The sequence below is a fragment of the Mastomys coucha genome, unplaced genomic scaffold, assembly GCF_008632895.1.
Source record: "Mastomys coucha isolate ucsf_1 unplaced genomic scaffold, UCSF_Mcou_1 pScaffold1, whole genome shotgun sequence".
Taxonomy (NCBI): Eukaryota; Metazoa; Chordata; class Mammalia; order Rodentia; family Muridae; genus Mastomys; species Mastomys coucha.
This window is the reverse complement of record NW_022196891.1, coordinates 20,172,547-20,188,147: the sequence shown is the minus strand read 5'-3', so window position 1 is coordinate 20,188,147 and position 15,601 is coordinate 20,172,547. Positions and strand designations below refer to the sequence as shown.

General features: G+C 38.1%; 1 protein-coding gene across 2 annotated transcripts in view; it reads left to right on the top strand.

The window, feature by feature from the left end:
- Positions 1–15,601, top strand: part of Dpp10 (dipeptidyl peptidase like 10) — a 716,117-nt gene that overhangs the window by 397,881 nt on the left and 302,635 nt on the right. For both annotated transcript variants that reach the window (XM_031380842.1, XM_031380845.1), the window contains exon 5: positions 2,241–2,315. In XM_031380842.1, coding sequence (XP_031236702.1) covers positions 2,241–2,315 — 75 coding nt within the window. The remainder of the gene's footprint in view (positions 1–2,240; positions 2,316–15,601) is intronic.

Genomic DNA, 15,601 nt, shown 5'->3' with positions numbered 1-15,601 from the left:
CAGGGAGGGCCTGGGTCTCACAGAGGTAAGCAGAGGGCAAGCCTAAGGATACTAATTCATTACAAAGACTAAAATGCAGATGACAAGATGTGAAGAAAATGTCAGACAGAGAAATGTCCTGACCACAGGAGTCTCTGTCTTGGATTTGGAATGCATCACTATCCTCATAGGCATTATCATGACTCAGAATTCCCTTCCATCCTCAATGTGCTGGATTATTTGGTCCCTGTCCTTGTAGAGACTCAAACATCATGATTGAGCCTTAAAGTCTACAGATTGAATGCAATTCCCTTCTTTCCCATATCTTGAGGTACCACCAGAAGAGGAGAAAAGGGGTAGGGCCAAAAAGGAAAGAGAAGAGAAACCCATCTCTACCTTTTTCTGTTTTCTTTAGAGAGCTTTGTTTGGACATTACTTTGAACTGAGATGTATAAAGTTATTTACATAGGCATGTCTCTACAAATACCATGCAAGCAGCCTAGTTTGCTTAAAGTAACTTAAGACTATTTATTTTTGTTCCTGTCAACTCAACAATTTTCCTATCTTCCCCTTTGATCCAAATGCAACAAATACCTATATTTCATGTAGCACCATTTCTCTCCTTTCTATGTATTTAACAATCATCATACATTTAAAATTACCTCTGTCACAAGGTCAGTTCAATTGTTAAATGGCAAGCTCAGAATCCAATCTACAGGTGCACTGTAGTTACAATAATTGTTTGCTATCAAATACAATTAGTTACATATTTATACTGTATCTGTTTTACCCTGGGAATTCCCTTTAAAGAAAGTTTGGTTTTGATGGATCTTTAAATATAAATGTTCAAGGAAATAAACAGGAAAAAATCAGAAAATGGCAACACAAAGAATTTTAATAATGTATTTTTTATTTCTAGTAACACAATATACAACTATAAAAGCATTGTGGATATTTCAGAATTCCAATGAGGTTTTACAAATGTGAATGGATGTGAGCACATATGCATTTGAGATATACATATGAGTGTGTCAAAAATAAATATATAACTCACAAATATATATAGAGAGCAACACAGAGTCTGTGTTTGTATTTGTGCATGAGTGCATCAAATAAAAACATATACCTTATAAACACATCTATACAGAGAGCAATACCCAGACAGAAGGAAGGGCATGCAAGGGAGAAAGAAGAGGAGAAGGAATGCGACTGTGCAACCCAAACTGGATATCACATGTAGCCTAGACTGACAACAAATTTGGAAAGTGGTCCTTCTGCTACTATCTCCCCAGGTTTGGATTCAGGGGTGTGAGCCACCACACTTGGCTCAACATTTGTTTGTTTGTTTGCTTCCTTAAGACATAGTCTCATATAGTCCAGACCATGGTTTTACCATATTATAAGAAGATCTCAAGTATTAACAAAATTAATTTTCAAATGAATGAAAGTATACATTTCAGAACATTATGTCAACAATGTGCTTAATGGTTGGAAATGAACTTGAACTTGTGATTCTTCACCCTCTACTCCTCCAGTGTCTGTTTTTGCATCGACAGGATGGAATACTGGGCTTTTGCATGCACATCCAGAACTGTACCAAAAGAGTACCATCCCCACCCCACTTTTCCTTGATCATAAAAATATTTGTTTTTAAGTTATTATATAAAATATCTATTTTCATGCATTTTAATGAACTGTTGGATATGATTTAAAAAAAAACTTTTGTGTTAACTGATATTGATACTCACAGTTATTGTGACAATATACATAAGACCAACACTAACTCAAACCAGACAAAAATCATACAATTAAGGGAAGAAGGTGAGCAAGAAACCTTCCACTAGATGAGGAGCTCTTGGTACCTGATAGGTGCTGAGAGGGAGAGAATAGGCTTTCTGAAATTCTGTAATCACTGGTACGTCAAGCACATGACAGACGGGTCTCATTCTCCAAACTAGGCGGGCTATACAAGCTGCACTGAATGGGGAAAGAAAGAACAAAGTAAATGTTGAACTGGAAAGATGGGAAGGTGGAATGGACAATTATGAGAAAAGCTTTTTAGAGAGCTGTACTATTCCAAATTATATTGTATAAAATTATCACAGAACTAACAATTAATTTTCAAAAGAATGAAAGTATCCTTTTCAGATTATGTTGACAAATTGAGATTTATCCTATACTTGATATCAATATTCAAGTCACTTATTCTGTTATTCATCTCTGTAAAATAATCACTTCTTTCTTTCTTTTCGTTCTTCTAGGTAACTTTTAAAGCATCCAGACACTCACTCTCCCCAGATTTAAAGTACGTTCTCCTGGCATATGACGTCAAGCAGGTAAAGGAACTCTTGTGCTTCTACTGAACTATTTCTCTGCGGACACTGAGACAGTAGTTTACATTTAAACTTAGAAGTGATCAGGCATGTTGAGGGTGGCTTTGCTAAAGACATGGTTGAAGTAAAGATCATTGACTAGCAAATAACTAGGACAATCTGTCAGATGTGAGTTACAAATGCATGAGGTTTTACCAAATATGACAGACATGCTTTCTATTTTTCAGGATAAGCCCATCAGCATCGGTGGTATTTGGGGGCATATATTATAGGTCAGAGACTTTCTTACTGGATGTGTCTTGTGTTGCAGTGTATACACAAAGGGAACACTGTTTAAAATAATGATCAGTATATGTTTTGGTAGTATGTTTAAAGTTTTCATTACATTTGTGTGTGTGTAGGCATTGGTGTTTTACATAATATGAGTGAAGGTCAGAGGGCCACTTAGTGAGTGGATTCTCTCTTCCTACCATCTGGGTCCTAGAGACTGAATTAAGGAATTGAGGTCAACAATCTTAGTGATAAGTGTCTTGATTCATGGAGACATCTTGCCAAACCAGGATTTGGATTTTTTGTTGTTGCTGTTGTTAATGTTTTACTGATAATTTTGTGGATTCTGAAGTGCCTACTCATTTAATATGGCAAGTGAGGTCTTCAACACTGAACTACTTTGTCAGCTGGTGGTGATTTAGAAATATCTATGTCGTGTGTGTATACATTTTTTGAATAAGCATCTATATATACATTTGTATAAATACAGATATATCCATGACAGGGAACCTAAATAGAGATCAGCAATAACCTGTGTGTAACTTTTCAACTTCCATCTTCTTTAAGACAGTATTTTTTTTGCATTTTCTGTTTCTGTGTACCAGGAATACTGTCTGTGAAGTTTTGTAGATTCTCCTGTCTTCTGCCCCCAACTGCCCTGTGGAAGCAATGGAGTCACAGACTTTGTATTATGTGTCAGTTTTTCCTGGCATTCTGAGGATTTAAAGTCAGGTCTTCAGCTTTTCATGGCCAGTGCTTTTATCCACTGTGCTGTCTACCTAGCACCGTTGATGACATTTGATGTCATCTATGTAGTGTCAGAAAGCAGAACAAACTAAATTAACTTTAAACAACTACAATAATCTTTTCTCAGTCATCGCTCTATTATTCTACTTCAGCTTTAGAGTACAATTAGCTCATACCTAAGACAAGTGAGTATTTTGTACATAGATGCAATTTGCGAAGTGAAAAGAGCAAAGTAAGTGTTAACAGGCAATTCGCCACATTAGGTCCGATAGTGAATAAATGATGGGAGATTACTCAAGGAAGTTTTATGAGCTTTAGGACAGACAATAAAAATTGATGGAGTTAAGGCAGGAAGCCTCATATAACGCATCAAAAGCCTTCGGACACATGACATTTCCCACTTCAGAAGGACTAGCTGTTTAAGGCATTAGCCTTTTGGAGTGGACATCTGATGTGTATCTTTAAAGTTTATATTCATACTGAAAAATATAAATTATTCTGAAAAAGATGGTGACATTATCATTACATGCCAGTCAAGTCTCTCCTTGTTTTTGGCTGACTGGTGATTTCTTTGTGTTTCTTTCATTTGCAGATTTTGTAAGGTACTTGTTACAGTGAGAAAAATGTGTTTTTTAATATGAGAAAACATAATAAAATCCACTCTAAGGTTACAAAATAGTGATATCTAAAAGAATTTAAAATTTACCTCTTATATTAAATAAATAACAAAATTTTATCTTTTGATTATGTTTTGATATATGTGGTTGTGTGTGTGTGTGTGTGTGTGTGTGTGTGTGTGATGGTACCTGTATAGTAGTCAGTTTATAGGAGTTTCTTCTCTCCCTCTACTACATAGGTACCAGATATTGAATTCAGACTTGTTGGCAAATATCTTTACCTCCAGATCCAGCCTGCTGATCCAATGAACATTGGTATGTTAGCATGTGATAGCAGTCATGGAAATCAAGAGTAGAGCTGTCAACAAGATAAACATTCATAGCAATAACAGAGAATCGAGAACTCAGAAATGGGTTCTTTTGAACATAGGCAAGTAAATTTTGGAAGAGTAAGAAATCTCTTCAAGAATAAAGTATTATAATCTTTTCAACAAGTGGTGCTAGAGTGATTAGATATCCATAAGCAGAAAGAAAATAAGAGACCTGCAAGATAGCTTAGCGGGTGAAGTTGTTTCCCACCAAGCCTGATAATCTGAATTTGAGCTCTGGGATCCATAGAGTAGGAGAAGAGAATTTTAAATATATATATATATATACATATATATATATATATATATATATATATATATATACAAGTACACTAGATCTGTCTTCAGACAAAATGGAAAAGGATATTAGATCCCTTTACAGATCATTGTGAGCCACCATGTGCATGGTTGTTGGGAATTGAACTCAGGATCTCTGGAAGAGCAGTCATTGTTCTTAATCACTGAGCCATCTCTGCAGTTCCTACTTATTAAATTTTAACACAGGTCTCACTATGAGGCCAAAGCTTGCCTTAAAACTCTGCACTTTCATTTTTAATTATTACTTGGGGGACTTGAATACAGTTCAGTTAGTTGATATAGTGCTCTGGTAGCATACATAAAGCCTGGTATTTAATCATCAAGTACTGCACAAATAAAACATGGTGGTGCATGCCTATTTTCCAAGGACTCAAGATACAGAGGAAAAAGTTACAGAGTTCAAAGTTCTTGACGACATAGCAAGTTTGAGGCAAATCGGGTATACACAAGACACTGTTTATCACCTCACATAACCCAGATATTCTTAGATATTCTTTTGTTGTTAAACAGTTAAATGGTTATAGAACCATGCATAGTATACAACTCTGAAAGATAAAGGAAAAGGACTTGATATATCCAAGACCACGGGTGACTCTCCACAGTCACACATGGTTTTAAAAGGCAAGCTCCAAATCTAATGGGCATGCTTCGATTTATATAACATTCTGGAAATAAGAATGTGGAGAGATGGAAAGTCAGAGAAAGAATTTTTCAGACATAAGGAGAAAAGAGAGAACAATTCTCTTTATTTTGTGTAGCAATTTGTGTGCTCTTAGTGGGGAGGAAAATGATCTGGGCGTTGACTCTGTCAGTACACTGTATTCTTACAAACTGTGTTGGGTACTATGTAGAATGATTTGAATTTCATGTTTTATTCATTTAATGCATACACATGTCTGTATGTAGAAACACATATGTACCACAGTATGTGTTTGAAAGCCAGAGGACAATTTGCAAGAGTCAATTCTCTCTTTCCACCCTGTGTGTCCCAGGGATGGAGCTCAAGCCTCTAGGTGTCAAGCACCTCTACCTGCAGAGCCATCTCACCAGCTCTTGCACATTAGGTGAAACTAGCAGAAGGATAAGTGGCAAATCCAAGCACATTTTATTCAATTCAACTATATATGAATTTATGATTAACTCAAAATAAAAACATGCAATTAGTAAAAATACATACTTGAAATTTTTTCTAAAACTTAAAATTTATAAAAATTCAGGTTCAATTTATTTCATCATGTATGTAAATTGTATAAAATCTTGGAACTCTTTGCTTACGTGAATTCCCAGGAATAGATGAGTTCGATTTTAGTACTTGTTTACGTATTAATTTTTTCCAGGGTAATCTTGCAGAATTTTAAAGATTTGTGAGTGAGAAAAGTTAAAAATAGAAAAACAGATCACATACTAACCACAATGAGTTCATGAATATCTCATCCCTATCTGTGTTGAGCACTTACATGTCTTGGGGGAATGTCCAATATCAGTTCGTTCCAAGTGGTAATATTGAATATTCCTGTGGATGTTTGAATAAGAATTCCCCACACAGGCTCATATATTTGAATGCTTAATCATTATGGAGTTGAATTATTTGAAAGGATTAGGCAGATTATGAGGTGTGTCCTTGTTGGAGAAAGTGTGTCACTGGGAGTAGGCTTTGAGATTTCAAAAGTGCATAACAAGCCAAGTCTCCCTCTATCTCTCTGTCTCTCTGTCTTGTCTCTCTGTCTGTTTCTCTCTGTCTCCCTCTTTCTCTCTCACTCTGTCTCTTTCTCTCTCTGTCTCTCTCTGTCTCTCTGTTTTTTTTAAAGTGTTTCAAATCCTGTGTTCCTGAATTGTATACCCACCTACTGCTCTATGAAGCTTAGCTCTGCTCTGACCTTCTTATTCTTCCAAATCCCTGCTTATTTTTCCAGATTAGATTTATATATTGTTAGGATCTAGGAAATAACCACATAGTCAGACACCAATCTTAGTCAGATGTCAACTACTGATCAATACACCCTCCAATAGTAATTAATTTCTGATGCAAACAGGAGTCGGGCTCCAAAGCTTGGACCATGAGAAGTCCTCAGAACCAGTTTTCGTATGGGAAAATCCACAAACAGCTGCATTTGCAACACATAAGCTCCCTAGACAAAGTAGCTCAGTCTGACATTTAACCTGAAAGGTTGCCTTTAGAGACCAGAGGATCTCCGAAGTCCAACAACAAGTTTTAGTCAGAGCAGGCACACACTAAGGTTGTGAGCTACAAAATGAAAGTTGAGGGAATATGCATAGTTTTACTATATCATATCTATAGGGCTGGAAATGGCTCAGTGGTCAAAGGCACCCATCACTAAGCCAATAACCTCAATTGAGTTCTATGGATCCACCTATTAAAGACCCGATCCGTGTGTATTGTCATCTTACCTCTACACATATTCCCTGATGTTTTAGGACCCCAACCAGTACACACATGTGCAAACACATACATTGAAATAAGTAGATAAAAACGAAATTAGAATCACATGTCACAAAAGGTCTAATGCTTTGAATTTAGAAGGTAATACACGTTTGGATTCGGATTGTCAATGCATAAATATTTATGGGGATGTAAGACATATCAAGGAAGTTTTATTCATATACTTTAACTATAGCCTGAGGGATTCTGCAAAGCACACATGTCCATGCAACCATCATCTTGATTAAGAAAGCACAGCTTCATTCTAAAACTGCAGTCTAACCGCTTGCATTGGAGATCACTGTCTAAATTTCACTGCTTAGCTTTGATTATTTTATATTTGACACAGTTTCATGAAGTATACTATTAGGTATATAGTCTTTCTTATAAAAGGTTTACTGTCCATGGTTCTTAGGAGTTGTACGATAGACTGCTTCTTCTTACCACTCTATTCTGCACTACACTGGATACCAGGGGCAATCCACTCCACTGCTGCCATAAGCCGTGAAAACCTGCGCATGAGTAACAGGTTATATTGATTACAGGTTATCCTTTTCTTTCCCTTTTTACTGTGTGTGACCTGACTTTTCCTTTACCTCTATCAAAGCAAGTCTATAGAAGGCAGAGAAAACTGCTGAGCACTCAAACTAGCCTCCTCAAGTGGGAATGCTGTTCATCATCCTAAAACTCACAGAGCTGTCAAAGCTTGGATGTTGAAACCATTCTCTGAGGAGAAGGCAGGATCAGAAATGTTTGCCATTTACTTGGAGGCTTCGCTCTGGCATGGGTCAACCCTTCTAGTTGCAGCTGCTCTGGATTTTCACTCCCTAGAACATCAACTACAAAAACCATCAAGGATTAATCTGGGAACATATCAAGTTACATTTATTATAAACTAAATTCTAATTAATAAAAATTAATGAAACTACCATTGCATATACTGTAGTTTTAATTATTTTTGCATACTATTTGTGTTTGAGTGCATATATACATCACAATGCACAAGCAGAAGGCAGATGGTAGCTTGCAAGAGTCAATATTCCCTTTATAATGTGGGTTCCTGGTTGCCAGGCTTGGTAGGAAGTACTTTTACCTGCTAAACCATCTCATGGATCCAGGCATACATTATTTTGGATACTCAACTGGTATTTGTGATATTTTTCTAGGCTTAGGCATTATTCATCTTTATATGTCAAATTATTCCTTAAACAGTAACTATCTAAATGGCATAAATGGAAAATATTTTAAACAACTTAAACTATACCATTTTATTATAATTTAGAGTGTGTGTGTGTGTGTGTCCTGCACACAGGCACACACAATCGTGTACAGGTCTGCTGCTTATGGCATATTGCTCTCTGTTCGATACACTCCATGCTCTGTAGAGTGTATTTCCTGCTATCCAGACTTGGCTGCATCCACACTACCCTGTAGGTCTATAGACAAAGTCCTCTTTATGATAAATATAATTTTAACTAAGAAGTAATCGCTATAAAATGAATCAGGCACGCACTACTGCTTGAAAAAGTAACTCTTCTCTAGTGAATTATCTAATTAAATTCTGGGTCTTAATACTTCAGTGCTTTACAATTACCCAGACATCTTTAAGAAGTCTGTGGAAGTAGAGTCTGGCCATGGGATTGTCTAGGCCATTAAGCTTCATACATTTGGGGTGCACTGCTATTTTGACTAATCCTGTTAATGATGAACTTACAAAGAGACCTGGGGAGATGGCTCAGTGGATAATACTATTTCCTGTACAAGTATTAGTACCTGATTTTAAACACCCAGAACCCACTTAAAAAAGCAGTTATGGCTGTGCTTTAGTGTTAAGAGAGTGGACGGACGTGTGGAAACAGGAAGATGCTGGGGCTGGCTGGCTCACTGCCAGCCTGGGTCGGGTTTCAGTAAGAAATATTGTCTTAAAGGAATTAGGTAGAGAGTAATAGAGTAGGATGCCTGAGGTCCTCATATAGCCTGCAATACATATGTGCCTACACAGACACACAAAAACACATTCAATAACAAGATTAGGGGAAGCATAGTCCATGTTTGGATATATACTACAGCTTCTTCATCCTCAAATTGCCATCTCTTTCCTGTTTTTAGTTGCAGTTGCCAAACTGCCTACCAGCCATTCTCCTTATTTGAATCAAGTTGATAATACAGATGTAGTTTATACACTTGTTCATATGTATAAATATGTAACTATATAACAGTATAGCTGAGGGAGAGAAATAGATGAATTTGAAGTGTTCTGGAAGCTGATCTGCATTTTGTGAACTAGCCACTCACATACACATCAGTTCATCCCAAATGGAACCATCTAATTTGAAATAGGATTTGTCATTTTTTTATTAAATATTCATTACATTTATTTATGTTATGAATATGTATTAGACAATTGTGCATGATGTGTTTGTTGCATGTGTGTAAGTCAAAAGACCCCTTGTAGGAGTCTGTTCTGTCTTTCTAACATATGGTTCTAAGGGATCAGACTTGAGACTTCAGATTTGACAGTAATTGCCTTTACCCAATAAGCCATCTTGCCAGTACAGTTCTAGTTTTTATGCTTTTAGGAATATTTGGGGAGTCTGAAAATAATCTACCTATACAGGTTTGCATACGTTAAAAACATTCACATGATTTGATGTAGGGATTGCTATGATAGCCATCTACATATATAAATATATAGATTGGTATTAGTTAACTAAACCCCTGCCTGTATGCATGTTTGTGTGTCTATATGTGTGTTTCTCTCTCTCTCTCTCTCTCTCTCTCTCTCTCTCTGTGGGGGGGAGCATATTCAGGGCCATGTCCTATGTCTTCCTCAACCATGTTTTTATTTTATTTATTGAGATAGGATCTCTGCCTGAACCCAGGACTCACTAGTTAAGGTAGACTATCTGGCCATCAAGGGCTAAAGATTTACTTGTCTCCACATTCCAAGTGCTGAGATTTGAGACTTGCACATCACCATACCCAGCATTTTACATAAATGCCAAGACCACAAACTGTAGCCCTCATGCTAATAGGGAAAATAGTTTATCGACTGAGCCATTTCTTATTAGCTCTGATCACAGAAATTTTAGTAAATGAATATATTATAATTCATTATGTAGAAGAAAATATATTCATTGTTTCCTAAACTTAACACACATTACTCATCTATGATTCATCTTATCATAGATCACTTTAACAATACAGAGGATACAATAAGATACTACATTAGCAAAATAATCTCACTGTCAAATAGAACTGGCTGTCTAGTATTGACTTCATACCAAACTAGTGACTCAAAACAGGAATTTATTGTGAGTATGAATGCTTTGGGTCTAGAATTCTTGAAATGATTGGCTTTAGAGGGCCAGCGTGATATGCTTTCTGTGAGTGATGACCAAGGTGGCAGCTGTGGCCACTGTGTGCCTTGACTCAGCTGAAGGAAGGACATCTCCACTCCTTTACTCACATAGTTGACAAGTTGAACTGGCTGCCAGCCTAGAGTCTCAGTGGTTTTCATGGGAGCCTTGCCATGGGCCACTTGAATGTCCACATGGCACGACATCTGGCTTGTCCCAGAGTGGTGATTTGGCAGAGCCAGGTGGTGTCTGCAATGCCTTAAAAAAATAAACTACCTTTAAACCTCATCAATTATTTCTCCCATTGTCCTCTGTCGCATAGGAACAGCTGTGCGACCAGGTGGGAAGTGCTATGATAAGGGGTGGAAGTTGAGAGATGGGAGTCATGTTTGGCTCTTCTGGCCAATGAATGGCTTTTTTGGCCATCATCCATCTAAGGACAGAGCAGTTGAACTGTATAAAGGCTCAGGATAATAAGCAATGGGATCACCTTGCAGATGTGATTTTTGAAAATGCTTGTATCTCTCAATCTGGCTAGCAGATTTTTGAAACGATTGACTCAAGAATTAAGAATTCCCCCAGAAATGTCATATTGAAAGAGGGAAATCTCTCCAGCCAGAGGGAATACTTCTTTCCCACAAAGAGGTTTAGAATTCATCAGACCACCTTATAGAAACAAAGAATTGGACCAGAGACACAAAGACAGGATTAGAAAGAGAGACAAAGCCTTCTTCAGTAGGCGGTGATGGAGGCATTGTTTGCTCAGTTTTGTTACATGTAACCTCAGTGGGGAAAGATTTCGAATCCTTCTCCTATCAGACTTTTTTCTCCTACTCCATATTTTTCCTCATCTTACTCTACCACCACGAAAGGGCAACAAGAACTCAGAATCAGGCCCACATAACAAAGGTGTCCCTAAGGACACCACAGAACTCCTGGTGGATGTGACAGTCCTGCTTTGTTATTTTTAATGCAGGTGGATATTCGCCCATACTAAGTACAGGACAAGGGTATTCTGAGGAGATGATTGTTGTCAAGGTTAAATCTCAGTGCCTTTCATTAATCCTCCAAGGTAGCAGTCTACCTTCTGACATGCATCATACTAATAATAATCATACTCAGGGAAAAAGCTATGTCTTTGCAACTAATATGTCAGACTTGAAATCCTACAGATCTTAGAATTGTTGCCCCAGTGCTAAACCAGAAGGGACAGATTGCTCTATTTAGTTGGGTCCATTCTGAGGAACATCCAATACAGAATAACTTGTCCTAAAATAGCGACAACAATAATTCTTAGTGTAAATGAATACTCCCAAGTAAGACTTCAAACAATAAAGAAGAAGGGAGCATCATAAATCCGAGAGCCACACTTTCTGATTATGCCAACCGAGCAGCGTTTGGATTCCTAATTGGAGTTAACACTAATTAACTTTGCATCGCTTTGGTGTTGCCTTTTTCAAAAAGAAAACAGTTAAAGATTGTGCAAGGGAAAAAAGCTAGCTCTCAGGTAGCGGTGTAGCCTGGAGGGCATCTTCATTAGCCAAATGGAAAAGACCTCACTGTTTCTGAGAAAAAAGGGGTGAAGAACATAATTGGAGTCAAAAGGCCAATGTATTTTTGAAAGCTCTCAACCGGAAAATAACCAAGGTTTATTATAAAGAAATTTACTTTGGGACTGGGGAGGCTGCATGGGCAGAATCCTAGGGGTCTGCTTTTGAACCTCGTTGAGCACATAAACAACTACATGTGTTCTTGTGTCCCCCATGACACCAATACTATGAGGAAGAGACACAAAAGATACTTGGGGTGAACTTACTGACTGACAGCATAGCTGAAGGTTCTGGGAGAGACCCTTTTGAGAGCAGAGAGTGACAGAGAAAGACAGCCAAAGTTGATCCATGGCCTCTACATACATACACAAACTCAGGCAAATGCCACCGCCCCAAAAAGAAAGAGAGGGGGAGGGGAAGAGAATGGAAGAGAATAGGACAGATTTGAGGAGAGGAGAGGAGAGGAGAGGAGAGGAGAGGGTGTTTGTGGTTCAGATGGCTTATTTGTTAAGAACATTTGCTGTTCCTTCAGCAGTTCCAGGATTGGCCCGCAGCACACAGATCAGGTGGGTCAAGTAGCTCACAGTGACCTGTAAATTTAGCTCCAGAGACTCTTCTGCTGTCTTTAAAACCTGTGTAGGCACTTTCATGCACAATGCCCGTACTCACACAGGCATACGCTTACACGGGCATATACTCATATAAGGCATACAAGTTAAAATAAAATAAATATTTAGAAATATCACCTTTTTTGTACTACCAACAATGTTTTTGTTCCATTAGGAAACTTTATCTATGGTACAGAAATTCAAACCAAGTATCTACGGCACTGTTTGGTCCTGTTTTGACAGATACCTTCCTGTTAATGTGATGTGTATAAAGACTTGAATCCTTTGTCACGGGAATAAATAAATAACAGGCCTGGATGTAGATGTTGAGAGCTGGCCAAGTGCTGGTTTCAGTATTCAGCACTTGGGATAAATCCTGGGGCAGGTGGAAAGGGTTAAGGGGGTGGCCTAAGCGGAGTCTTCATTCTCAAGGAAGCCTCCTGCACATCCGAGGTAATTTACCATGCTCAGATTATGATAATGACACCTGTGGGTTGTGACCTTCATAGAGATCATGTGGCATATTCTTCACGTGTAATTCACACTGGTTTGTGCATCTATCATAATAAATTCCAGAATAATGTCTAATTTAAGACAGCTTATCTCTTTTCATTTTTGTACAGAAATTATATTTTTTCCACATTAAAAAAATCATTACTCTTTTTTTCAACATGGTTTGTCTAGCTTTGTCATAATCCATTTTCCTTATAGAAATAAGGGGGAGGAGTTAGTTTTTTCTTCTCAAAACTCTAGTTTTTCTTTTTTTAGAGTATGTGCCCATCAATACAATAGAATTCCCTCTGAGGTAAGAACCTTTGTGAATAATTTGCATTATTGAATTTTACATATTCAGTAATTCAAGAAACACAAAATAACAGGATAGATGATTCTTTGTGTTCCCTCATAATTTTTGGATAAAATGAGTTTGACACTTATTATTGATGTAATGTCAAGTTGAGGCTACCTGTAAAACGTACTGTGAAAGAGGGATTTTTTAAATGATATTATGGATGATGATAATTAGATATTTATAATCCTACTTTTACATTCTGGTGGAGAAAAGGTAAATTGAGGTATAAAATGTCACGAGATATGTGTTTTCAGAAAAAAAATTTTCACGAACTTATGCTACAGTATGTATTGAAAGCATCTATCTGTTTATCTGTCACATGAGATGAGGAACGTTGCAGTTTCCTCTCCAAAATAAATAACACTATGACCATCACTGCATTAGAGTTCTTGAGAAGTGGCCTGATCAAAAGACTAAAGCATATCTTTATATTTATTTCTAAGAAGTTTGCCTAAAATAATGCTTCTCCTTGGTGTTTGTTCTTCCATGTGATTTTTATTCTTATTTATTTAATGATGGAGGTAGAAGTTTATTATTGTGTATTGTGTACTGCTGCTGCATGGATGACAGCTGAGGGGAACTGTTTGCTGTATGTTCGATTTTTAACAATTAATCCTTTTAAGATTACCTCAATCTATAGAGCATGAGACTTACAGTAGCGCTTTGAACATTAAATTTTGGAAGGAAAAAGCCAATAAAGAAAGCAAATTTTTCTTCAAAAGAGTCAAATCCACAGGCCATGTATGTGGTATAATGATAAAATGTTTTCACATATAAAACACAAGGTATAGTAATTATAAATTCCTCCAGCAACTGTTCATAAAAACGTAGTAGCCTATAAGTGTTCTGTGTGCCATAGATAAAACTTGAACAAAGCAGATTTCTGGCATGGGTGTGTGTGAGGATTGAAGTATCAATTATAGAAAGGCTCACAAGATGGGACAGTCTCTGGATGGTCTTTCCTTCAGTCTCTGTTCCTCGGAAGCTCAAGAAGAAGGAAGACTCCTCGTCTTCTGTGGTCTGTGAATTGTATCTTCATATCTATCCCATACACAGACACCAAACCCAGACACTACGGCGACGGATGCCAAGATGTGCTTGGCTGACAGGAGCCAGGTATAGCTGCCTCTTGAGAGGCTGTGCCAGAGTCAGACAAATACAGAGAGGGATGTTCCCAGCCAACCATTGGACTGAGCACAGGGTCCACAATAGAGAGGTTGGAGAACGGACTAAAGGAGCTGAAGGGGTTTGCAACCCCATAGGAAGAGCAACAATATCAACCAACCAGACCTCTGAGAATTCCCAGGGTCTAAACCACCAACCAAAGAACACACATGGAGGGACCCATGGCTCCAGCCGCATTTGTAGCAGAGGATGGCCTTGTCGGACATCAATGGGAGGAGAGGGCCTTGGTCCTGTGAAGGCTCTTTGCCCCAGAATAGGGGTGGTGAGGTGGGTGTGGATGCACGGGATAAAGCGAGGGAGGATGTGATAGGGGGTTTCCGGAGGGGAAACCAAGATAGCGGATAGCATTTGAAATGTAAATAAATAGAATATCTGATTAAAAATAACACAATGTGGCAGGGCAGTGGTGGCTCACACCTTTAATCCCAGCACTTAAGAGGTAGAGGCAGGCAGATTTCTGAGTTCAAAGCCAGCCTGGTCTACAGGATAGCCAGAGCTACACAGAGAAACCCTGTGTCAAAGGGGGAAAAAAAAGCGATATGGCCAAAGCTTCTTTTTGTATTTACTTCTTTCAACTATGGATTCACGTGAACCTGTAGAGCAGGAGACTCCCACTGTGACTAGAGCACCTGCATTTTCTGCCTCAGGGGCACCATTTTTGATAGAGCGTCAAGAAGAGAGTGCATAGGAAACCTAGTAAAATGTGAAAATGCAGCTGAAGAGATGGCCCAGCAGTTAAGAGCAGTTCTTCCAAAGGTCCTGAGTTTGGTGTTCAGCACCTACAGGTGTAAGGTAGATCACAATCACGTGTCACTCCAATTCTGGGAGATCCAATACCCTCCTCTGATCTCAATAGGCTCCTGTACTCACAGAGCCACACACAATACATGGAATTAAAAGTACAATAGATGGGCCGGGCAGTGGTGGCGCACACCTTTAATCCCAGCACTTGGGAGGCAGAGGCAGGCAGATTTCTG